The following is a 26,840-nucleotide window of genomic DNA, read 5'->3' on the forward strand; positions in this document are numbered from 1 at the left end:
TTTTTTTTAAGATTTTATTTATTTATGAGAGAGAGAGAGAGAGAGAGGCAGAGACACAGACAGAGGAAGAAACAGGTTCCATGCAGGGAGCCTGATGTGAGACTCGATCCCAGGACTCCAGGATCATGTTCTGGGCTGAAGGCAGGCACCAAACCGCTGAGCCACCCAGGTATCAATAAAAAATATTTATTTATCCCACCAGGGATAAATAAAAAATATTTATTTATTCATTTGAGGGGGGAAAGGGGGCAGAGGGAGAGAATCTTTATGTAGACTCCCCACTGAGTGTGGAGTCCAATGTAGGGCTTGATCTCACCAACCCAAGATCATGACCAGAGTCAAAACCAGAAGTTGGGCACTCAACTGAGCCCCCTAGGCATCCTTAGTTTCTGTATTTCTTTCCTCCTCTAGTCAGCAAAGTACCTGCAGTCTCCTGAAGTTATCATGCCATGTATTTGGGCAGGCTGGCTGCCAACTAGGCCCTGGATTTTACGATCCAGCATGCTCTTCTCAGCTGCAATGGCAGCAGGTGTTGAGTACTGTGGGTGACAAATCCTCCTGATGCATCCAGAAGCTAAGAAGCTTTTTACACAAAACACTTGGCAAAATAATCAATGGTGATGAATAAACAATGTACTCTAGCTCTAATGGCAAGCCATTATGATTTTATCACCCCATCTGCATCATAGTTTCTATAATAAAGGAAGATACATTTCTTCAGAGAAAGGCTGTCTTCCAGTAGCACTAATCAAAAGGCTCCATACTTAAAACTGAAGGGAGGGGTGACAAGTCCTTGAGAATAGAGTATAGATGCCAGAGGCATGCCTTGGTCTGACCCCTTCCAAAGAAGTAAAGAGTAGTTAAGTGGCAAGTGAATACACGGGACATGAGCAGCAACATGTCTTAGGTGTTTCGTGGGATCTCCATAACCAGCTAACTCACAACGAGCGGTCATTCCCCATCCCTTCTTTCATCGCTAGATAGGTGAAACCCTGTAAAACATCCAGCAGTTTCCTTGGTTTCAGAACAAAGAGGTCTAAATTTTTGTTCCCCACTAATGAATGAATTCCCAAGAAGCAGTTTAATGCTATAGGAAATGCATGGATTTGAAATTCCAGGATCCAGGTCCTAATTTTAGCTCTGCCACTTTACTAACCAGCTATATGACCCGACAAGTATTTTCTGAGTCTCAGTTTGCTCATCTGAAAAAAGAGGATGATGCTGACCAAGCCTATCTCCAAAAGTTGTGGGGGATTAAATAAAATGGCACAGGAGAAAAGTTCTTTGCAAATCATGAAATGCTGTACAAATGTCTGTCACTATTGTTCAAAGCTCCCTTACAAAGAGCCATCTCAGGTTTGTCCAATGCCAGAGACCTCCATAACTCTGAAGAATTCTCTACATTCAGAGTGAAAATGATCTGGTCCCTGACTCCTCCATATACAACAAATGTCTGCCAGCATCCACAGTGGCAGTCCTGGGCCTGACGCCAGGTCCCCAGAGATTCAGGGACGGCTAGGGTGGGTTTGCCCTAGCCTGCAATTTGGAATTTCCTGTTCCTTAGTGGTTTATGACACTGATGATGATAGTTTACAAAATGAGGGGTTCTTTCTGAGCAAAGAGAATACCACAAAATTGTAACCTTCACGCAAACCGTCATCATTTCTAACTAAAGAAGACTGGTTAGTTCTCTAAAGCCTCTTCCAGTTCTGCCACTTTGGGGTTCTGTGATCCTGAACCTTGCCTCCAAGAAAGCTTAGCCCAGATTCCATCACTATCAAAGCTTCTATTATCATGAATCCCACTTAATCTGCCAAGTATCAGCCACTGTCCTCAACTGGCCCTCTACGCTTATATAATAACACTGGCCATTTGTTCAATCATGGAACAATGGTTTTTAAAAGAACTAAAAGTTAGAAGCCCTCTTTTAAATGGCAGCAAGCCCCAAAGGGGTACTCATTCTCTCTCTCAGAAGGAATTTACTTGCATTGAGCCAGACTGAATCCGGGCAGGGGAACAGGAATCACATCAACCACATCAATCCACATTAACCCAGCACCTCCCAGAATCAGCAGCTTGGAAATATTTTTTATTGTGAGGATCCGTTTCTTAAGATATTATGTATTATATGAACTAGAGCATCCATACTACTCCCTTTCATTCTTTCAGACTAATAAAGTGTTCTCCACCTCACCTACCTTCTCACAGTCCTATAATATCTTTAATTAGTACCAGACTGTAGAAATTTTCTGTCTTAAAAAACTACAAACAAAAGTCTTTGAAGAGAATTCATCTTAGCTGACTTTGCATACCTGATTGGGCACTGGATACTAGGATTAATGAGATATGAATTACCTTTGCTTTGTTGCTGTTTTTAAAAGATTTATTCATTTGAGAGAGACAGAGTGAGCACACACACAAGCTAGGGGCACAGGGAGAGAGAATGAATCTCAAGCAGATTCTGGGTTGAGCATAGAGCCCAACACGGGGCTCGATCTCACAACACTGAGATCAGTACCTGAGTCAAAACCAAGAGTCAGATGTTTAGAATCACCTGAATCACCCCTGAATCACCTTTGTTTTTAAAAGGAATGAACTACAAATTGGTGGCACCCTCATGATGGCATATGCTGTTTTCCCCTGATCATTCCCCTTTTTATCATACCAACACCTGTGTTCTCCTTTGGTGAGACTGAGTAAGGAATCCTTGACTTCCAATGGCCAAGGGTGGGCCAGGCAGACTTTCTAGTCCAGATATGGGAATCTTGAGCCAAATGATATAAGCATGAAAACCAGCTGGAAAGACTCATCCCAAGAAAGACAATCTGAAGAGACTGTGACTAATACCCCTGTTCTTTCCAAAACCTGAATAATCAGTTTTCCTTTAATCTATTTCACAGCTTTTTAATAACACCCCTTCTTGACTTCAGTTAGCAGCCAGAATTACTTTCTGTTGTTTGCAAGCAAGAGAACCCAATAGATAGAGTGATTAAAGAGAATGCTGAACCCCTCACTTCCTACACAGCACAATATGTAAGTCAGCTTGTAAAACTACAACAGAGATCTTCCAGCGAAAAATGCCATCTTCCAGTATTTCACTTAAATGACTAATGCAAAGGGAAAGATTCCATCCAGCATATGTACTCTAGGCCCTTTTGAAAACATGGAATAACGCCTTTAATATTTTAAGGCCAAAACAGGTGACACTTCAGACAACAAAGGAATGGGTACTTTCAAACAATGTGCAAATTGTATTTTATTATGGTAAATTTTATTTTGGCAAAATAGAAAGTGTCTATAATGTTGCATCGCACACTGCACACTGTTGTAAACAATTAAGGCAAGATTGTCATGTGAGTTAACATGCAATTTGAGTACATTATACACTCTAAAAACAGAATGAACTTGAACTGTGCAAAGGAAAATGACCAGAAAAAGGAGCAAGCCACAGAGACACTTGAGTTCACTGGAAACTCTAGCGTGTTCCATCTTGAGAGATGCACAGCAAGGAGAACTAACAGCAAGGAGAATGAGCCACTGAAAACCATATCTTTCTCCAAAAGATCAGAAACACTTGAGTTCACTGGAAACTCTAGCGTGTTCCATCTTGAGAGATGCACAGCAAGGAGAACTAACAGCAAAGAGAATGAGCCACTGAAAACCATATCTTTCTCCAAAAGATCAGAAGCCACTTCTACCCAACATTGGACTGGTGTGTCTAGCCTATCTAGGCAAGAAAAAGAAATAAAAGCATTCATATTGAACAGGATAAAGCAAGACTATCTTTACTTATAGAAAACATGATCATGTGCATCCTAAGAAATGTCTTATAAAGCCCTAGGAATCCACATACCAAGAAAACTACTAGAACTAATGAACAGTTTCAGCAAGGAAGGATACAAGAACAACAAACAAACATTCAATTGTATTTTTATACTCTAGCCATGAACAACCCCAAAATAAAATTAAGGAAACAACTCCATTCACAAATAGCATAAGAAAATAAAATACTTACAAATAATATCACATTGTTGAAAGAAATTAAAGAAGACCTACATAAATGGAAAGACATCCATGTTCATGGATTGGAAGATTTAAATACTGTTAAGATGGCCATACTCCTCAAACTGATCTACATATTCAGTGTAATCCCTATCAAAATTTATTTCTGCAGAAATTGACAAGCTGATCCTAACTCACATTAATATGAAAAAGCAGGGAACCCAGACCAGGATACAAGTCTTGAAAAAGACAAACAGTTGGAGAACTCATACTTCCTGATTTCAAAATCACTGCACAGCTACAGTAATCAAGACAGCATAGTGGTATTGGCATAGAGACAGGCACGTGGATCAACAGAGAAGTAACTAAGTTAGCAGAACGCAGATGTACGTACAGAGAATGGGAAAGGCTGGATGCCAATGCTTCTAGTGTAGGAGAATATCGGCCTGATGATTACTGAGTAATACTAGCAGGCCTTTCCCATTCAACATTTATAGAGTGTCTATCCTGTGTAAGAGATTATGTTAGGGATTTAGACGTGAAAAAGATGTAATGTTTCAAGTGGTTCAAGCCTAGAAAGGGACAATAGATGCATATAAACCAAGTAAAACACAACGTGATAGCTACTTTACCAATAGGATGAATAAAATACCACAGTATTACAGAGAAAGGAATTATAAATTTTGCAGTGAAAGAAAAGGAACTTTGAACATTATCACCAAGGAAGTGCCTTCTGAGTTGGATCTTTTTTTTTTTTTTTTTAATTTTTATTTATTTATGATAGTCACAGAGAGAGAGAGAGGCAGAGACACAGGCAGAGGGAGAAGCAGGCTCCATGCACCGGGAGCCCGATGTGGGATTCGATCCCGGGTCTCCAGGATCGCGCCCTGGGCCAAAGGCAGGCGCCAAACCGCTGCGCCACCCAGGGATCCCCTCTGAGTTGGATCTTAAATACGATTAGGAATTTACAAATGTAGGGCACCCCGGGTGGCTCAGTGGTTTAGCACTACCTTCAGCCCAGGGCCTGATCCTGGAGACCCAGGATCGAGTCCTGCACTGGATTCCCTGCATGGAGCCTGCTTCTCCCTCGGCCTGTGTCTCTGCCACTCTCTCTCTCTCTTCTCTGTGTTTCTCATTAACAAATATTTTTTTTAAAAGGGAACTTACAAATGTAAAAGAAACTAAGAGTGGTACCCAGTGGCCTGAGAAGATTTCTGGGGTTACGGAGGGTTATTCAAAGCAAGGAAATATTAAGAGGAAATGGAATCTGAAGGAAGAGGATATTGAGATTAGTAGAAAATTAGCAGACTTTGGTTGGGGCTAAATTGTCAAGGGTTTAAAATGCCTTTATCATGTAGGCAAAGGAAAACCAGTAAAGGTACTAGAAAGTGAGTCAGTTTCAGGCTATAGATAGAAAGAAAGCAGGCTGTAAGGAGGTGGAGAGGGAGAGGCAGAGCTTAGTTTGGTGGAACTAAGAAGGAACAGAGAAGTCCTACTTATCTGAAGAATCATCAAAAAGTTTTCTGAGATGAGCACTAGGTATTATTCTATATGTTGGCAAATTGAACACCAATAAAAAATAAATGCTGTAATATGAAAGAACCTTGCAAAATAGTAAGAAATATATATATTGGGTTTGCCCTCAGCTTTTTTCACAGGGCTCCTAAAACCTTTGTAAATAAGGGTGCTGGGACCATCTTCTGTTCTAACATTTAGTCTTTGACCTTGATTTCTGGCACAAAGCTCTTAAAACCCTTGTAGTTCTCTACGTGATAAGAGCACTAAGAACATCCTTTGTTCTAATATTTGGTCTTTGACCCCCGTTTCTAACACATGGCTCCTAAATCCCTTGGAATTTCCTGGGTGACAGGAGTGTCTTTTGTTCTACTGAGATGACTCTAAGTAGGCTCCAGGATAGCTCCTGGAGTGGAAGACCAAGGCATGATTAGAAGCTTGAAAATTTTACCCTACCCTTCATTCCACAGAGAGGAGAGAGACTAGAAATGTAGTAACCAATTATGCCTAGGCATGGCCTGTATAAAAGAAAAAAAATCCCAAAAGTACAGGGTTGGAAGAGCTTCCGATTTGGTGAACACATCACCAGCACAAGGGTGACACACCCCAGTCCCATAGAGGCAGAAGAGCTTGCATCCCTTCCAGACCTCACCCTATGTATCATTCATCTGACTGTTCATCTATACCCTTTATCATATCCTTTAGTAAACTGGTAAATGCAGTCTTTCCCCAAGTTCTGTGAGCTGATCTAGCAAATAGACTCTGAGCAGAGGACGTCCTGGAAACCTCTGATTGGTAGCCACAGCAGACAGAAATTGTGGACAGCTGCAACTTGCAATGGCACGTGAAGTGGAGGGAGAGCAGTCTTGTGTGACTGAGCCCTTACCCTGTGGGATCTGGCATGACCTCTAGGCACATAGTGTCAGAACTGAGTTAAGCTGCAGGATGTGTAGCTGGCATCACAGAGAGTTGCTTGGTGTGGGGAAATCCCACAGTCCTGGCATCAGAAATGCTGGGCATGTGGAAGTGGTGAGAGTGAAGGAGACACATAGGAGGAGAACTCAGCTTCTCCTAATCAAGCCTCAAAAACACTCCCAAATGAAAGAAGCCAAATTTAAAGATGATAAAATGTATATTTCAATTTAAATTAAATGTCCAGAAAAGGCAGATTTACACAGACAAAAAACAAGTCACTGTTTACCTAGGCCTGGGAGCAAGAGAAAGAGGCATGAATGAGAGACCTTTTGGGGGTCACAGAAATGTTCTCAAACAGGATTGCAAGGATGGCTGCACAAGACTATAAATATATGAAGACTTCATATACCTACACAATGGGTGAATTTTATGGAACATAAACTATACTTCAATAAAGCTATTTTTAAAAAAGTACTTTTTATTTTCTAGCCATTTTCTGCTTCATTGTAAAGTTGTAGTTTACCATGTTCTAATTTCACACACTCCTTTTTTATTAACTAGAAAAGTGATCATGATGTAGGGATATTATGAAACTTTAATAACTATCCTTTAAATACCTATATAATTTCACTAAACTGGTATCCTCAGGCTTTTTAAGTGAATTCTCTATCAATATGTATGTATTTTCAAACTTTCCACTAGTATAAATATTGCTACCAAAATCTTTTCACACATCAAATTCTCTCCACTTTTAGAATAACTTCCTTAGGTTTGATTTACAGAAGTAGAAGTTACAAATCTTTTCACACTTGACACATACTACCAAATTATTTTACTAATAAATTTTATCAATTATAGCTTCACACCAGCAACATATGACAAATATGTTTTTAACAGCTCTGCTAATATTGTAGGCAACTGATATCTATTTTAATATATACTTCTTTGGTGAGTCACTAGTGTTGAACAATTTTTATATTTTTGTACATAAGTTATATTTTCTCTTTTGTTTCTCTTTTTAAAATATTATCTCTATTCATCTTTTCACTATGTATATACTACAGTCTGCATACCCTGATCAATACATTTTATTATTCTATAGTTTTTATTGCAAATGTTCCCCATCTGTTTTTAATTTACAGAAGTTTATTTTTATTCAAATATATCTTTTTATAATTCATTCCTAAAACTTCTTTAAAAAATACCTCTCAGGACGCCTGGGTGGCTCGTGGTTTAGCACCTGCTTTGGGCCCAGGGCATGATCCTGGAGTCGCGTGATGGAGTTCCACATTGGGCTCCCTGCATGGAACCTACTTCTCCCTCTGCCTATGTCTCTGCTTCTCTCTGTGTCTCTCATGAATAAATAAATAAAATATTAAAAAAAAATTTCTCACTCTAGGAATCTGATAAATATTTGTTTCTATTTTATTTCAGGTTTATCTGGCTTGATTTTATAAGTAACTATTAAATATCACCCTTTGGAATTTTTCTGATGTCATATAAAACTCTAAACATTTTTACCCTAACTGCTGACAAATTATCTCACCATTTGTGGGACATCACGGAATAATCTGCTTCTTTTCCACTGCAAAACCTTGTTTATCACATTGCTCATATTATAAACTCTCTCTGGCCCACTGACTTATCTAATACTACCCCAGAGACACACTGTGTGACTTGTATCAACCTCTTAAACAGCTAATACAGCTAATGTCCTCTTCCTCACCACCTTTCTTCCTTCCAACACAACTAGCTTTTTGCTATCCCTTGCCTGTTTATTCCTTTTTTTTTTTTTTAAGATTTTATTTATTTATTCATGAGAGACACAGAGAGAGAGAGAGAGAGAGAGAGAGAGAGGCAGAGAGAGAAGCAGGCTCCATGTAGGGAGCCCAACGTGGGACTCCAGGATCATGCCCTGGGCTGAAAGGCAGCACTAAACCGCTGAGCCATGTGGGCTGCCCAACCGTTTATTCCTTTTAAGAAACTTCAGGATATTCCATCAATTTTACCAAGAGGTCCACCTAGGACTTTGATGAATAATGCTAAAGATATATGTTAATATAGAAAACTGGAGGAGTTCACAAGAAAAAATGTTAATGTTTGATCTAAAAGATTTAACCCATTCACCTGGAGGCTTCACTGCTCCATAACATAGCATCTTCCTATATCAAATAACTATTCCTGCACTAAGTCTAAGGAAGGAAAGCAATTTGTGCATAGTATTGCACAAATACTTGTACTTACACAGTATTACTACAATTATGAAAAGCTGAAGTAAAGCTTCAAGTGTAATTTAATGCCTCCTGGAAGGTATTAATTTATTAGCATTTACTCACATATTATTTTCTGCAATATTTAAATAAATATACTTCACTAACCAAATAAAATATACAGCATTGTTATTCATTTACTTGACAAGTATTTACTGAGTGACTATTATGTGCTATGCCTTGTTATATGAGCTTGGGATACACAGGCATCCCAAAAAGCATAAGTAGCTTTTTGTAAGATAATGGTACATTCTTAGAACTTAACCTCTTTATCAAAATATAACCAATCTCATATTTCGACTTTCATTCCATTTGTTCAGCTAATCTCTAGCAATGCTTCATTTTGCTTCCTCCTGGAAAGCATGATTAACACTGAGCATAAGAAAATTTCATCTCTAAAAAGTTCCCAAGCACTGTATCCTTGGAGTTCCCATCACCCTCTTAATCAGCCTCTGCAGGCTTCACATTCCAGAACCTATCACCACAACTTCCTTCATAGAAAGCACTCTAAATGACCAAATACATTACCAGAAAGATGTGGGTGTTTATTTTAAAAATCAAAAGGGTTCAAGCTCAGAAAACTCTTCTTTTTAAGTCTGGTCTCACGGTCCCAAACTGACCTTTGTGGGGAAAAAAAAAGACCTCTGAAATTTTGAGGAATCACTGGAACTTTTATCTTTTTGTTAAATTCAAAACAGAGCTATGTATTAAAATTAAGCATCACTTTTTACACTTCACCAATGTCTTTTGTCATTAGTAACATTCCCAAAGGGAAAGCACCTGAAAGTCCTGGAAAACCCAGGTCTAAGATAGAGTAGCAAAAGTAAAGTAGCTTTTGTACAATTGTATAATAGTACTCATGATTAAAACATTCTATTAGAAAGCATTAAGAAATTGCCTTAAGCAGATGTCTGCAGATGTTTCATGCTTTGTACAAATCTGGCAAATGCCCAAAAGACAAAAAAAAAAAAAAAAAAAAATGCCCTGAGATGTGACTTAGCCAGCATATTGAAAAAAAAAAAAAAAGAGAGAGAGAACACATTAGGTCTAGAAATGTCATGAAATTATTTCAGACATTAGCCTTCCATCCACTTCAAAGTTACAACATTGTAAATCTGGTTCATCTCATAAAACAAAGAGCCTATGTCCTATACATATACCTTCAAGATATTTCTAAACACAGTGTTTTCATCATTATTCTCAGTCTTGTAAATATATTCAACCACCTGAAATGGGCTTCCAGATGTCATGGGGCTAGTCACAAAGCTCTTACTTTCTTGGACTAATTTTAAAACACAAAACTAGTCTCTAGCCATGTTTACAAAGGATTCGTGACTATTATAAAAATATCACTACCCACACTCCTAAAACAAAAGGCTGCTCATTGATGGATGAATTACTTCATTTTGAGTTTCTAAAGAGGACTACACCATATTCCCTAAAACATGCTTCGCTGTGACAAAATCTACATTGTTTTCCAAAGAAAGACCTTTTCTGACAGCCATTCACTAGAACCCAAGGGAATCGGTCAATGTATTTTAATGTGGGCAATGACCAGAAACTCTGATATTCTGGACATCATTTTCCCACACGCTCTCTAAATGAGAAAATGTGAAAGTAGTGAATGAATATTTATCTTGTTCTCAACTTTCCCATTAGAGACAGTGGCATTCAAGTCAAGTTTGAGGAATCTGGCTAAATTTTAACTTGCATTTATATGTGTTAGCTGGGTAGAAGCCTAAGTCAAAATGCCAAAGGTCCCTTCTTCAATTACAGACTACACTCATGTCATTTTTATCTGACTACTTCTGTTTTCATCTGATTTATCTGACTGTTTCTGTCTCTGGGAGCCCAGGACCACAACCTGAACCACTACCTCAGAGGGCATCCATCCGGCTTGGAGCCAGCAGCAGTTGGCAAGCTAACCTGTTCTGAAGATTCTCTCACTGCCACGCCCTAACGGTTTGAAAAAGGCAGACATCCTCAGGCTCGCTAAATTCCACGTCTCCCCCAGTGTCCTTCAGTGACACGCAGGATGCTGGCAATTTCCAACAAGGTCCTGTCGGGCTGTCTACCACCCTGGATTATGACTGATCTACTTCCCAGCAACTTCAAGTTCATCCTCACAACCACTGGGAAGTACACCGGTTGTGTGATGAAGTCAGAGTCTAACTGCCACTTGTAATCCAAAGGGTGAGGAAGAAAGCTTTACTCAATATGTGTGTGTGTGTATATATATTTTAAAGATTTTATTTATTTATTTGAGAGAGAGTGCAGGTGCACACATGTGTTTCTGACAGAGACTGAGAAATCTGAGATCTAAAGTGTTCTTTAAAAAAGATCTTTCAGCCATTCCCTTTGGAGACATGAGGGTCCAACCCAGGGAGTTTGGACTACCCAGATAACTGCTTCAATTTCCTATATCCCTCTGCTTTTGGTAAACAAGACAGGAAATGAACAGCACAGTAATTTAATTCAGGTGTCCTAGAAACATTTATTTTCCCTACCCTAACTGACTCTCCATTTTACTCTTAGAGAATTTTAGTGAAACTTAAGAATAGTTGCTGTCTGAGAAAACTATAGCAGTATAATAAGTCTATAGAAGTTCCAATGGGGAACAGGTGGAAAAATAACTGTTGCCCATTTAGGTGAACATGTATTTTTAAAAATGTTTTAAGGTCATTGTAGATTCACATGCAGTTCTAAGAAATAATGCAAAGATATCTTGTGTACACTTTACCCAGTTTTTTCAAATGGTAACATCTTATAAAAATGTAGCACACTAACATCACAACCATGAAACTTCTATCACCATAAGGATCCCCATGTTGCCCTTTCATATCCATACTCTACTACTCTCCAAACTCTGTCCCCATCCCCATCTCCTCTTAACCACTGGCCACCACTAATATGTTTCCCATCTCTAGAATTCTGTCATTTAGAAAATGCTATATAAATTGAACCACATAGTATGTGATCTTTTGAAACTGGTTTTTTTATTTCATTAAGTATAATGGCCCCAAGGATCTCAAGATCCATTCAAATTGTCACAAAGATCAATAGCCTGGCATTCCTTTTTATTACTGAATAGTATTTCATGAGACAAAGGAACTATACTTTGTTTAAACATCTACCTGCTGAAGGACATCTGGGCTATTTCTAATATCTGGGTATTAAGAATAAAATTGTTTTCTGGATGTTAAACCAATCTTGTATACCTGGGATAAATCCCATTTGGTCATGCTGTATAATTCTTTTTATACTTTTTTGGGTTCAACCTAATATTTTTTTAAAGATTTTATTTATTTATTCATGACAGACACAGAGAGATAGAGGCAAAGACATAGGCAGAAGAAGCAGGCTCCACACAGGGAGCCCGATATGGGACTCGATCCCAGGACTCCAGGATCATGCCCCAAGCTGAAGGCAGACCCTCAACCACTGAACCAACCAGGTGTCCCTCAAGCTAAAATTTTGTTGAGAATTTTGGCATCTATGTTCACAAGACATACTGAAGTTTCCTTTTCTTGTCTTTGTTTGGTGATAGGAGAGTGCTAGCTTCATAGAATGTGTTAGGAGGTATTCCTTCTAGTTTTATCCCCTGAAATACTATAGAAAAAAAAATCTGGGCAGCCTGGGTGGCTCAGCGGTTTAGCGCTGCCTTCAGCCCAGGGTGGGATCCTGGAGACCCAGGATCAAATCCCACATCCGGCTCCCTGCATGGAGCCTGTTTCTCCCTCTGCCTGTGTCTCTGCCTCTCTCTGTGTCTCTCATGAATAAATTAATAAAATCTTAAAAAAAAAAATCTTCCTACAGTATTTGCCAGAAATGGCCAGTGAACCCATATAAGCCTGGAGTTGTTTTGGAAGATTATTATTTATTGAGTCAATTTCTTTCAATAGATACAGACCTACTCAGATCATCTATTTTTTCTTGTGTGAGTTTTGGCAGACTGTGTCTTTCAAGGAATTGGTCCATTTCTAGTAAATTATCAAATGTGTGGGCATTGAGTCATTCACAATATTCCTTTATTACCATTTTAATTTCCATAGGATCTATAGTGATATCCCCTCTTTCATTTCTGGTATTAGTAATTTGTGTCCTCTCTTTTTTTCTTAGCCTGGATATAGCCTTATCACTTTTTTTTTTAACTTTTCCAAGAACTAGCTTTTGATTTTTATTGATTTTCTCTATTCATTTCCTGTTCTCAATTTCACTGATTTCTGCTCTAATTCTTTCTTTTTTAAAAAAGATTTATTTATTTATTTTAGAGACAGAGAGTGACAGCCTGAATGGGGGGAGAGGGAGAGAGAGAATCCAAAAGCAGGCTCCCTGCTCAGTGTGGAGCCCAACGGGGGCTCAATCCCAGGAACCTGAAATCGTGACCTGAGCCAAAACCAAGAGTTTGATATTTCTATAAAGGTAAGATGTCATTTTTTTTCCTCTGGCTACTTTCAAAGTTTTTTTGTATCTTTAGTTTTCAGAAGTGTAATCACGATGTCTTGGCTTGAATTTCTCTGGATTTATCCTGTTTGTGCAGCTTCTTGAGTTGGTACGTTTGCTTGTTAATCTGGAGAAATTTTCAGCCATTATTTCCTCTAGTATTTTTCTACCCCATCCTCTTTCCCTCTCCTTTCAAGATTCAAATGACACGAATATTGGCTCTTTTGTTATAGTTCCAAAAGTCCCTGAGACATTGTCTCCCTACCATCTATTTTCTCTGTGGTTCATTCACACTGGGTAATTTCTATTATTTTAATCTTCCAGTTCACTGATTCTTTCCTCAACCCCCTTTAGTCGAACCTATCCACTGTTGAGTCCTCTACTGAACTTTAACTTTCATGATTATATTTTTCAGCAGCAGAATTTCCATTTGAATCCTCTTTATATCTTATCTTCTATTTCCTTGCTGAAGCTTTCGACTTCATTTGTTTCAAGCATCTTTACAGTTGTTCACTGAAGCATTTTTATTATGACTGCTTTAAAATTCTTTATCAGATAATTTTAACGTTTCTGTCATCTTGGTGCTAAGATCTATTTTATTGTTTTTTTTTCCTTCACTTTAAGAGGTTCTTGATATGACAAGTGATTTCCTAATAAAACATGGATATTTTTATTATGTTACGAAACTGGTTTTCTCTGAAATCACTCTAACAAGGGAGCTCCCTCATTACTGCCAGATAGAGGTAGAAGTATGGGTTCCTCAGCTGGCCTCTGCTGACACACAAGACATACACTCCTCATTAATGGTGGGTGTGTTTGTACTGACACTGTGATAATGGTGGGGGTGGGGGGTGGGGGGGGGAGCAGACAGGCAGTAATTACCAGCTGGTGAGGATGAAAGTCCTGATTCCCTACTTGGCCTCTGCTGACCCCACCATGACAGGGATGCTGGAGTGTCAAGTTTCAGCCTGATGAGGATGCAAGTCTAGGCTCCCCACTTGGCCTGTGCTGGCATACGGAGGGATGTGAACACACTTTTTCCTGGGTGTTTGGTTGGAGTAAAACATGTACTGTCTAAATGTTTTATGTCTTGTTAGACTGTCTCTCACCTGGTCCTTGGCTAGAGAAAGCATTCCTTGGTTGTGGCTTTTTGGTCTGCACCTGTTGGCATGTCCAGACTGCCAGATTCTTCAACTCTAAGATTAGAATATATAAGGCAAAAAGAAAACCATGCTGCTGGGACCTGATGAACAACAGAGACTAACAAATTTACCAACTTATCAAACATGCAAACTTTACTTAGATCTCAATTCAGAAAAACTATAAAATGAAATGGATGATCGAAATAAATCGAAAGCTGAACATTAACTGTGTAGTTGATGATATGAAGGAGTTGTTAGTAATCTTTTTCAGATGTGATAATGATGTTGTATTTACATTTAGAATTTGTTTTTAGAAAAGCCCTTATTTTTTAATGATATATATTAAAATCTTTATGATATGACATAGGAAAGAAAAAAGAGATTTTTGACTGGTCCTCAATCAAAGATTTACCATCAGTTATTAATTACTGAAGCTGAGTGGTAGCATGTGGGGATATATTAGTCTATTTTTCACATATGTCTAAAATTCTCCATAATAGAAAATTTAAAACTACAGATTTCATGACATTTTTTCCCCCAACAAGTATGGGAATAGTATGAATAATCTGCAGCTAGTATGAACCCCATGCTGTTGATGGTCTGCAGCCCATGTTCTGAGGGTACTGCTATACTGGATTAATGAATCTCCCCTACAATGTTACAAATAAACCAGCCTCTGGTTGAACACTGCCATGACCAATACGTCTCTGCCTCCTTGGAGAGCTCGGCCAAATCTGACTGATCCTAACATCTTAAATAAATAACAACAAACCTAAAATATCTGGTAACAAATGATCATTTACTCCTTTAAACTTCTAAAAGACTTTTTAAAACTTCTACTATAGTACTTGTACATAAGCAGCTACAATACAAGATAGACAAAGTGTGATCCCTCACTATATTATAATTATATGCTCCAGAGCCCACAGCACAGTATACATAATGAATGCACACTGAACTGGAACTATGCCCCCAAATTTGTAAATACTACTTTAGTACATGCAGGCATGGCCAAGAGTTCAAAATTAAAATAGCAGACATTTGTGTGTTGCACACAAGTACCTATACACTAAATTTAAGTAAAGAGTTTCTTCTTATCTAGTATGTTCTCTAAGAGGCCAAGAAAGAAAAAACAAACAAGAGGTAGAAGCAGCCAGGGAAGCCATCTTCAAGACAAAAGAGTTTAAGCTGGGCCTTGGGCACAAGACTTAGAACCCTCTACCCCACAAAAAAGGAAAAACCAAGTTCAGAAATAAATACTGTGGTATGGCTGGCAATAAGATGATGTAAAGAAAGAGTAGTGGGGAATAAAACTGGATAGGCTAGTTGGCATGCATGAAATCTCGGCAAAGAACTAGAGAGCTCTGACCTACTGAACAATGAAGTGAATGGAAGAGACACATGCCTCTGTGGGTACAGACAGTGTGAATGCCAGCGCTGTCACTAATGTGTGACTTGGTGAGTTCTTTACCTCTTTAACTTAGTTCCCTCATCTGTAAAATGGGCATTAAACACACTACTTCATGGTGTGGCTGTGAAGGTAAGATCTGTTATGCAGATGTTTAATACCTTTAAAGGACCTTTTGTCAAGTAGGTAATTAATAAAGGCAGTTATCACTAAGAAAGCTTTCAAAGAGTGGCCTGGCAATGAGATGAAATAATCTAAACAAGGATGACTAAACAGCATTTGAATCTCTTCCTAATGTTCCGCGGGTGCTGGGTCTCTGCCACTAGTATACATTACACTGTTAAGTTAAACCAAATGTGAAAGCTATCTTGCCTTACTCAGTTTGGTGACTTTATTCAAACAATGTCACAGGCACTAAGCAGAATCAGCTCTGAACTTTTCAATTCACGAACAAATGAAGGAATAAAAGGAAAAATACAGTTCATTTAAATCTAGTTTGTTTTTCTTTGGACATTTAATGAATTTTGATTAAGACGTTCCCTTACTTTCAGAGATTACAATTTGGCCGAAAAGATTAGACATATACACAAACAACTATGACATAAAACAGAAGCCCCTAACTACCAAAAAAAAAAAAAAGCGAAAATGCTTTGGGAGAGCAGATACAAGCTCCAAATCCCTAACTCCCTAAGCACACAAGGAGGGCTCGATAAAGTTCCAGAAATGTGTTATTTCATGGGAGAAGTGGCAGTTCTGCCACAAGTGCCAAGAAGATACAGGAGAAGATGATTTTCTGGCCCAAAAGAACAGCATGAGCAAAGACACAGAAACAGGAAACACCAAAGGTTTTCAGAAAATGGCAAGTAGGTAAGAGTTTAACGGCAACACAGACAAAGGGAACTGTGTGTGACAAAGCTATCCAGACAGGCGGGGCCAGAGCACAAAGAGCCTTCAACTTTAGGCTCTAGGCTATGGACTTTATTTGATAGGCAGTAAGAAGTCCTGTTAACATTTTGAAAAATGGAGTAATGTGACTGAAGTGGTGCTTTAGGAAAATCTGGAGCCAACATGAATGGTAGTAGAGGCAAACAGATACCTAGATGATCTAGGACCCGTTTTATCTGCCTTGTTGGTCATTACAGTTGCACCTGCACTGTGCCCTGCACATTAAAAAATCTGTGTAGAGGCATCTGGCTAGTTTAGGAGGTGAAGCATCTACCTTAAGTTCGGGTTGTGATCCCAGATTCCTGGGATCAAGCCCGATGTTGGGTTCCCTGCTCAGGGGGCAGCCTGCTTCTCTCTCTCCTCCCTGCTTATGTTCTCTCTCGCTGTCTCTGTCTCTCTAAAATAAATAAATAAAATATTTTTTTTTTACGATGAGAGACAGAGAAAGGCAGAGACACAGGTAGAGGGAGAAGCAGGCTCCCTACCGGGAGCCCAATATGGGACTTGATCCCAGATGGGGGAATCACACCCTGAGCCAAAGGCAGACGCTCAACTGCTGAGCCACCCAGGCGTCCCAATAAATAAAATCTTTGAAAAAAAATTTTACATTAAAAACCTGTGGAATCTACTGCATTGAGAAGGAGGGCAACAAGCTGTGGCAGAGGCAGCAATTACCCACACCCTCTCTTCCATGCTATATTAGTAAAGCAGATTCCATATGGGATAGCAATGTGCCCAACTTTAAAATAAAAAACAAACACACAAAAACAAAACCAACAACTCCAACATTTGCCAATGAGAAATAATTTACAATCTGTATAAGCAGGTGGTATATATTTCACTTAACTGATGCATCAGTAAAGAAGTCTGCCATAGGAAGGAATCTCTCAGACGGTGCCATGTGGGGGAAGGAGGACAAGAAGCCCCAATTCTCTGGGAATGAAGAAACAAAATCACCATCATGTGTGCCTACGAATGCCATGTCCCCAAGAACACATTTCCCAAAAGGAATCCACTTGAAAGAGAGTGACATCTAGGACCTTTGTAATAGAACAATTCTAAGGCAACATTTAATAATTCATTCAGACATTTCTAGAACCAATATGTTAATGGGGCTCAGAAATATCAAAGTCTCAACCCTCAAGGCACTTACAATATAGATGGTAAGATAAAATATATATGTAATAAACTATAACAGTGCAATTTGAATGAAGTAACAGAACAAACTAGCATAGTACAGCAGAGAGGACGCCATACTACCTTCAAAGTTTGGGCTCTAGTCCTAACCCTACTATTAACTCACTTTGTGGCCTTGAATAGAGGTAAATAAAAATTACCTCTCTATGCAACTCCGGACTTACAAAATAAAGGAACATCTTACTGGACAGTACAGTGGATCCACGAAAGTATTGAGTACACTAGTTTAGTAGATTTCAACTTTTTCACATATGAATCCATTTTTTAAATGCTAGGAAAAATTCTTAATCTTCATGTTACTGTAACTATCTCTTCAGTATATGCTAACAGAGAGCGTATGCTACAAAAACCCTACCACAAATCCCATAACATCTTTAAAAGAATCTGTTCTTTATCAACATTTAAATGACAAACAAGAACACACACAGAATTTTGTCTTTCCCAGTGTTACTATTGTTATCTTACATTCACTTAAAAGATAACCAGAATGAAGGTGAAAAAGAAGAAAGGAATGAAAAAAAGAAATATGGATTCAAAGAAAATTCTAAGGTATGAACTCAGCAAAAATGTGGGTATAGAGAGTGAAGGAAAGGAAGAAATAACAAGTGACTGTATCAGTGCCATTAATAGTGAAGTAGAAGTTGTAAGCTCCGAAAAAAGAACCAGGATGACAGGAAAAATCTATACCAACAACTACAGTTACCATTAACTGAGCATCTACTATGTTTCTGGCATAATGTCAGATTCTTTAAAAAATTTTACATGCACATGTGGTTTAAAAAAATCAAAACAGTACAAAAAGGTATACAGTAAGAAAATTTCCCTCTCGTTCTAGATTCCTAAACTCCTTAGATTCCTAGACACCCTCTCCAGGGGCAACGATTATTAACAGTTTATATTGGCCTTCATATTTACTTCTCACAACAACTCTCTGAGAAAGATGGTATTACTTTATAAATTAAGATGATTAGCCTTAAAGAGGTTGACCAGGTAAGGCCATAGAGACATGAAGGGACAGAGCTGGGATTAGAACATGGGCCCAACCATCCATGCACATACCCACTCTGCACTCAGGGATCTCCTATAGAATACTGGCACGGATATTCATAGGACTTCTTAATAACAAAAAACTGGCCCCAAAATGTCCAACCAAGGACTAGTTATATAAGTCATATCACATGTGTATTCTGAACTACTATACAGCCATTAAACCTAAAGTTAAAAACTTATGGTAGGTCTAGATATGCCTCAAAGGAAAACCTGTAAGATAGCTTATTAAGTTAAAAAAATAATTACCAAAAAAAAAAAATTGCCAGAAATATAAGTAAACATTGTTCAATCACCTGGAAGTTCAGTTTGGGATGATGAGAAAGTTCTGGAGATGGAGAGTGGCAATGGCTGCACAGCAATGTGAATGTACTTAATGCCACTGAATGCACACTGAAAAATGATTAAGATGGTACATTTTGCAGTGTGTATTTTACCGCAATTTTTTAAAATCCTAAAAAAAATCAACTGTAGAACAGGACTATGATTCCATATTTGTACAGAGACTGTGCATGCATATAAACATTTTAAACCCTTTGTCTCACTTGATCACACCTGTCCCTCAGACATCCTGATAAGACTCTAGACTTCAGGTGTCTCCCACCTCCAACACATCTCTCAGTGTTCAAACTCAATTTCTAGCACTCTTATTCCTACCCCACACAGAACACACTATTCGGAGCCTGATTTATCTGTAACTTCCCAACCCCTAAGTTATATGTCCCTGTGGATTCATCAAATTCCAAAATATGTTCCAATATGAAAAAAAATGCTGGAAAATGTTTCTTCCTCTCCTGCCAGTGAGCTTCAATGTGGAAATGTCTGATGAGATCAAATAAGAGAAAAGATGATATTGGTATGAGGGGGATAAAAGCACCGTGGGGGCAGAATGCATAGTGTGTGGCAGCAGGGAGAGCAGCCTTTGCTTCTCAAGTATTTTATCGAAGTTTTTGGAAGACAACATGAACAACAGTTCAGCAGGTAATGTAGATGATATTCCTGTGGGTGGGAAACCACAACTTAAGGCGTAATTACGAGAAATGTAAAATCGACAAATGGCCTGAGATGTTTGCCTTCTATTTAAGTGCAACCCTAACTAAGAACATGACCTACACCGGGGTGTATTTAAATGATTATCTGAAGAACAAACACAACACTATTAAAAATAGAGATTCTCAGAGCAAAGCTTTGCTCTCCCATTACAGGATATGCTTAGCTGTTGGGAGTTTCTCTGACCCAGGGGAGCGGCAGAAAGGCCCTCTCTAGGAAGAAAGGAAAGTTCAAGTGCTGTACTCACATTTGGCAAGAGAAAAGATGGTTCAAGGGGCCACCACAGAGGAAAGGGATGGGAACGATAATACATGGAATTTAAAAACCAAAAACGAACAAACAAAACAGAAGCAGACTCATAAACACAGAGAACAAACTGGTGGTGGAGGACAGGGAACAAGGGCAAAAGAGATGAAGGAGATTTAGGGGTGCAAACTTCCACTTCGAAAATAAATTAGTCAAAGGGATGAAAAGCACAAGACAGCGGGACGCCTGGGTGGCTCAGCGGTTGAGCGTGTGCCTTTGGCTCAGGGTGTGATTCCGGAGTCCCAGGATCGAGTACCACATAGAGCTCCTTGCATGGACCCTGCTTCTCCCTCTGCCTGTGTCTCTGCCTCTCTCTCTCTCTGTCTCTCATGAATAAGTAAATAAATAAATAAAATACTAAAAAAAATGAAGACAGCAGTCCTAACAGATTGTTTTCTCTAAGCTTATAGGGCATGGAACCACCAGAACTGAAGGTTATCTTTCCACCACCTAATTTTCATTAGTTTCTTAAAAATGAAGAGCCCAACGTCCTCACCCATACAAACAGGCATAGATCACTGAAGTTTTAGGAAGACGCTCACTGCCATGACATTTTCCCTTTTCATAACAACACTGCCTATCTTGTCAGGAAAATCCCTAAGGGCAGAAAACTGCTTTTTCCAATGTGGTTCTTCAAGTCTTAGTAAATCCCAGTAAAACTCCCCCAAACTAGAAAGCACACAGAACAAAAAGCCTTTAGTATAAATTTTAAGAGAAATCTTTCTATATATTCTTTTAAAAATATACCAAATATCCACTTCCCTCATCATTTAGGATTATGTCATAAACAGTGGTTCTCCAAATGTGGTCTCAAAACTCTGGAGGAAATAGGGGTGGTGGGGGTACCTCCAAGACTTTTACAGGAGGTTTGGGAGATCAAACTCTTTTGATAACAATACTAAGAAGTTCCAGAAAAGTTGCTGTAAGCCTTTTCCACTGTAGTGACATTTTCAGTGATTAACAAAAAGCAAAGGGGTATAACTGCTGGCAGCTTGGTGGTGGGACTGAATTCTTCACTTCCATGGACCTGCAGGTAAAGAATGCTAACTTCTCTTTCAAACATCTTTGGAAAATGGTACAGCCACTTTAGAACAGTTAATCAGTTTCTTAGAAAGTGAAACATGAAATTACCATACAACTCATAAATTGCACACTTGGACATTTATCCAAAGGAAAGGAAAACTTGTATCTACATAAAAATCTGCCCACCAACATTCATGGTAGTTTTATTATTAATAGCCCAAACCTGGAAACAGCCCAAATGTCCTTCAACTGGCAAACAGACTATCCCATACTCATAGCATAGAGTATTACTCAGCTACGACAAGGAACTACAATATGTACAACTCAGATACATGTCCAGGGAATTAAGCTGCATTTTTAAAAAGGCAGTCCCAAAAGGTTACATATGTATGATTCTACTTATATAAATTTTGAAATGACAAAATTTTAGAAGTGTTGAACAGATGAGTGGTTTCCAGGCTTTAAGAGGGAGGAAGAAAACGTGGAGGTGGGTGTGGTATAACATGGCAACATGAGGGATCCTTGTGGTGCTGGAACTCACCATTCTATATTTTGATTGCGGTGATAATACATGCACTAACTACTTGTGATAAAATTACACAGAAATACACACACACAGATGACAACAAGTAAAATTGGAAAATGTGAGTAAGACTGATGGATTTTATTACTACCGGCAACATGGTTGTGATATTACACTACAAAATATTATCATTGGGGGAAGCTGGGTAAAGGATACACTGGATCTCTCTGAATTATTTCTTATAACTGCAGGTGAATCTATCAAAAATTTCAATTAAAGAATGCATAGTCATGTTCATAGCAGAATTATTCACAGTAGCTTACAGTAGCTTAAACACAGAAGCAATCCAAGTAACCATCAAAGGATGAATAGATTTTAAAAAAAATGACTGGTATATACATACAATGGAATATTATTCAGCTCTAAAAAGGGAATTCTGACATGCTACTACATGAACTTTGAGTACATTGTGCTAAGTGAATGCAATAAGACAATCACAAAGAGACAAGTACTGTGTGATTGATTCCATTTATGTGAGGTACCTGGAACAGTCAAAATCAGAGACAGAATACAGAATAGGAATTACCCAGTGGCTGGCAGGGAGGGAGGAACAGAAAGTTGTTGTTTAATGGGTACAGAGTTTTGGTTTTGCAAGGCGAAAAGAATTTCAGAGATGGATGGATGGTGAAAATTGTCATCCAACAGCATGAAGGTGCTTAATACCAAAAAAAAAAAAAAAAAAAAGGAAAGGAAAGGATCACACTAACAGCAAATTCAGGATGGGAAGAGGAGGGATAAAGGACAGACACTAGATCTGGGAGGTGTTCAAGGGTCTTAAAAGGAACAGTTTATATTCTCTATACTGTGTATCCACTATATCGTTATTCTTTATATCATATATATTTTTAATTTTCTATCGACTTAATATTCAATACATTTTTCAAAAACGGAAAAAGCAGCCTTGATGAAGTGGTACAAATTATTAATGTTATTAAATCTTGACCGCTGACCTTCTTGCTACTTGTGATGAAGAGGGGGTCCTGCTGCATACCAAAGTAAGATAGCTGTCTGCAGGAAAAGCACGCATCCCTGAGCGATGAGGTGAACCAAATGCTTTCTTCGCGGTATACCATTTTACTTATTAATGATAGACTATCATTTTTAGACTTTTTAAAAAAGATTTTATTTATTCATTTATAGAGACACAGAGAGAGAGGCAGAGACAAGCAGAGAGAGAAGCAGGCTCCATGCAGGGAGCCCGACGTGGGACTCGATCCGGGGTCTCCAGGATCACGCCCTGGGCTGAAGGCGGCGCTAAAGCTCTGAGCCACCGGGGCTGCCCTCATTTTTAGACTTTTGTTTTGCAGGCATTTCTTGAAACTCAAATAAAATGAGTCCCTCAGTTTGCGGGGAAGCAATTGACAGTAGTTTCCTGCCAATAACACAAATCAAACTTTCAAGTGAAATTCAGAATGGTAGAAAATTTGTTCCCACTGCCTCTAGTTTGAGAGGTTCTCAATACTTAACACGTTTCTAATGCAATCAGTGGTAATGTTAACAAATATTATCTAGCAGTATTGTGTAATGAAATGCGTCAGCATTTGGAAGATCTGCCTAAGTCTACGAATGATATTTTCCAAATGACAAACATATGATGTTACAGTGGGTAACAAGTCCATTCAAACTGCAAGACAGACCAAAGAATTTTGGTCTAGTTACAGTGTGAAAAGTTCACTACCTGATAAAGCTTCAGATTCCAAATCCAAACGAATCTCTAAGAAACTACCATTTACCCAGTTTGGGTGTATCCACAATTATCTGCAAAAGCTTTTAAAAACATTTCCCCCATCCCCAACGAGGTATTTGTGTAAGATCAGATTTTCTTCACAGTTTAGCCAAAACACATGGCCAACAGAGTGCAGAGCATTTAGGAAATCCTGGTTGTTCTTCTACTATGCCAGACATTTAAAAGATTTGCAAAATGTAAAGGAACACACCACTCGTCGCACTACTTGTTGTCTAGGGAACTACTACTTTCATAAAAATGTATTATGTCTGCAAACAACGTATCATGGATTCGCTGTTTCTTTACTGAATAAGGTACGTTAAATGCCTGGGTTTTCACTTGTGATCCAGTAAGTACCTACAGGCATCAGCATCAGAAGCAGAAAGTTCTTTATTTTTCAGAGCGCTGAGAGCGGCTGGGGTGTGCACAGGTCACACTGCGGTCCCAGGTCCGCAGACACGTGTGGAGGGGCGCCCAGGGGTCGGGGCCGCCCCCAGCCCCCAGCCCCAGCCCCAGCCCCCGCGGGACCTCTGACCGCCGCCCCCCCGCCCCCCGCCCCAGGCCGGCCGGAGCGCCCGGGGGAGCGGGGGAGCGCGGGAGCGGGGCGGCGCGGCCGGGCCTGCAGGCGCCGCCGCGGTGCGCGAGGGGCTGGGGCCGGCGCGCGGGGACGCAGGCCGCCCGCCCAGCGCGGAGCCGGGGCCGCGGGGAGCCCGGCGGTCGGTCCGCCGCCGACGTGGCGGTGCCGCGCGCAGCGCAGTCCGGCGGGGCCCGGCCCTTACCTGTTGGTCATTCCCGCCGCCACGCCCAGCATCTCCGCAGTCGGCCGTCGTCCCTCCGCGCGCCGGCTGCCGGGGCCGCTCGGACCGCCGCCTCCTCCGTCGCGCTGCGGCCGGCGGCGGGCTGGCTGGCGGGCGGGCCGCTCGCAGGAAGGGGAGGCGGGCACGGGGCGGGGAGGCCGCCACCGCCTCCAGCCCTCCGCCCGCAAACGGCTGGGCGCGCCGCGCGGGGGCGCACGCGGGACGGGGCGACGCGGGGGGGCGCGGGGGGGCCGCCAAAGCGGGAGCCCGGCCTAGGCCCCGCCCCGGCCCCGCCCCAGGCCCCGCCCACGTCCGGCCCGGTTCACCTCCTGGCCCGGTTCCCCCGGCGTCGCCTCACCTCCGGCCGGTCCTCGGCCCTGCCCCCCGCGCCGGCCCGCCCCGGCACCGCCCAATCCCCGTCTGGCCCCGCCCCCTCCGGGTCCCCTCACCAGGCACGCGCCGGACACCGTAGGGGGGCGGGGCCGCGGGCGGGGCCGGAGCGGGAGGTCTCGCGGGAAGCCGGCGCTCCGGGCGGGCGCGCGCCGACGGGGCTGTGCCGCGGCTCTCGGAGGCGGCGTCGGCCGGCGGGGTCGGGAGGCGGGCGGCTGTTTCCTTCTCGGAGACACCGCTGGGCTTGGTCGGCGACGGGCTGCAGAGCTGTCCCCGGCGTCTGGGTGGGCGGGCCTGGGACTAGTGAGACAGTGGGGCCGGCGCGTGCACTCGGGGGGTCCTGGTCTGCGCGGCCACCGCCGGCCCCGAGCGGCCTGGGGGGCGGAGGGTGTCGCGGGCTGGCGGATGGGGACGTGCGGCGGTCCGCGCTGCGGCCTCCTCCCGCCTGCTCCTTCCCGTACCGAGTCTCGTTCTCTGCCCACCATGTCCAGCCGACCCTGAAGTCGGCCAGGGACTGAGCACACGCATAACGAGCTCAGAGCCGCAGATCGCGCGGCCGGGCTTACTCTCCCTGGCGCCCGGTGCCCAGCGGCGGAGCATCTGCCCTCCGCTCAGGGCGTGGCCCCGGGCCCTGGGGTCCGGTCCTGTGTGAGGCTCCCCCGGGGAGCCTGCTTCTCCCTCTGCCCGTGTCTCTGCCTCTCTGTCTCTCATGAATAAATAAATAAAATCTTTTTTAAAAATAGCTAACACGGGATCCCTGGGTGGCGCAGCGGTTTGGCGCCTGCCTTTGGCCCAGGGCGCGATCCTGGAGACCCGGGATCGAATCCCACGTCGGGCTCCCCGTGCATGGAGCCTGCTTCTCCCTCTGCCTGTGTCTCTGCTTCTCTCTCTCTCTCTCTCTCTGTGACTATCATAAATAAAAATTTAAAATACATATATATATAAAAATAGCTAACAAGTTTATGAAACGTTACTTTATACTACTCATCATTTAGGAAATGCAAATCAAAACCACAGTAAGGCACCACCTCACCCCCATTAGGGTGGCTGCCCTCAACAAGTATGGGTGGGAATATGCCGAAGTTAGCAACCTGTGCACTGTTGCTGGGAATATAAAATGGTGTGGCCACGGTGGAAAACAGTATGATAGTTTATCAAAAAATTGAAAATAGAAGTATTATATGATCCAGCAATCCCACTTCTGGGTATATATACCCAGAGAATTTAAGAGAATTTAAAGCAGGATCATAATGTTCATACCATTATCCACAATAGTCAAAAGGTGGAAACAACCCAGATGCCATTGAAGGATGAATGGATAAACAAAATGGGCATATACATACAATGAAGTATTAGTTGTAAAAAGTAAGAAAATTCTGACACATGATACAACATGAATGAACCTTGAGAACATCATGCTAAGGGAAATAAGCAGACACTAGAAGACAAATATTGTATGAATGAGTCCACTTTTTTGGAGTCCCTAGGGTGCTCAAATTTATAGAAACAGAGAATAGAATAATGGTGGATGGCAGGGGTTGGGAGAGGGAAATGGGAGAATTATTGACTAATCGGTATAACATTTCAATTTTGTAAGATGAAAAAGTTCTGGAGGTTGGTTGCACAACAACATGAATCTATTTAACCTACTGAACTACACACTTTAAAATGATTAAGTTGGGGATCCCTGGGTGGCGCAGCGGTTTGGCGCCTGCCTTTGGCCCAGGGCGCGATCCTGGAGACCCGGGATCGAATCCCACATCGGGCTCCCGGTGCATGGAGCCTGCTTCTCCCTCTGCCTGTGTCTCTGCCTCTCTCTCTCTCTCTGTGACTATCATAAATAAATAAAAAATTAAAAAAATAAAATAAAATAAAATGATTAAGTTGGTGGGATGCCTGGTTGGCTCAGCAGTTACACGTCTACCTTCAGTTCAGGGTGTGATCCTGGGGTTGGGGTTTGAGCCCCACATCCGGCTCCCTGTAAGGATCCTGCTTCTCCCTCTGTCTGTGTCTTCCAAGAATTTTTTTTTTTTTTAAATGTTATGGGCAGCCCCAGTGGCTCAGCGGTTTAGCGCCGCCTT

At 41.2% G+C, this 26,840-nt stretch overlaps 1 protein-coding gene across 1 annotated transcript in view; it reads right to left on the minus strand.

The window, feature by feature from the left end:
- Positions 1-24,560, minus strand: part of LIMS1 (LIM zinc finger domain containing 1) — a 148,522-nt gene extending 123,962 nt beyond the window's left edge. The window contains exon 1 of the mRNA XM_041754660.1: positions 24,352-24,560. Coding sequence (XP_041610594.1) covers positions 24,352-24,383 — 32 coding nt within the window. The 5' untranslated portion in view covers positions 24,384-24,560. The remainder of the gene's footprint in view (positions 1-24,351) is intronic.
- Between the last annotated feature and the right edge of the window lie 2,280 nt (positions 24,561-26,840).

This window comes from Vulpes lagopus, chromosome 5 (assembly GCF_018345385.1).
Source record: "Vulpes lagopus strain Blue_001 chromosome 5, ASM1834538v1, whole genome shotgun sequence".
Classification (NCBI taxonomy): Eukaryota; Metazoa; Chordata; class Mammalia; order Carnivora; family Canidae; genus Vulpes; species Vulpes lagopus.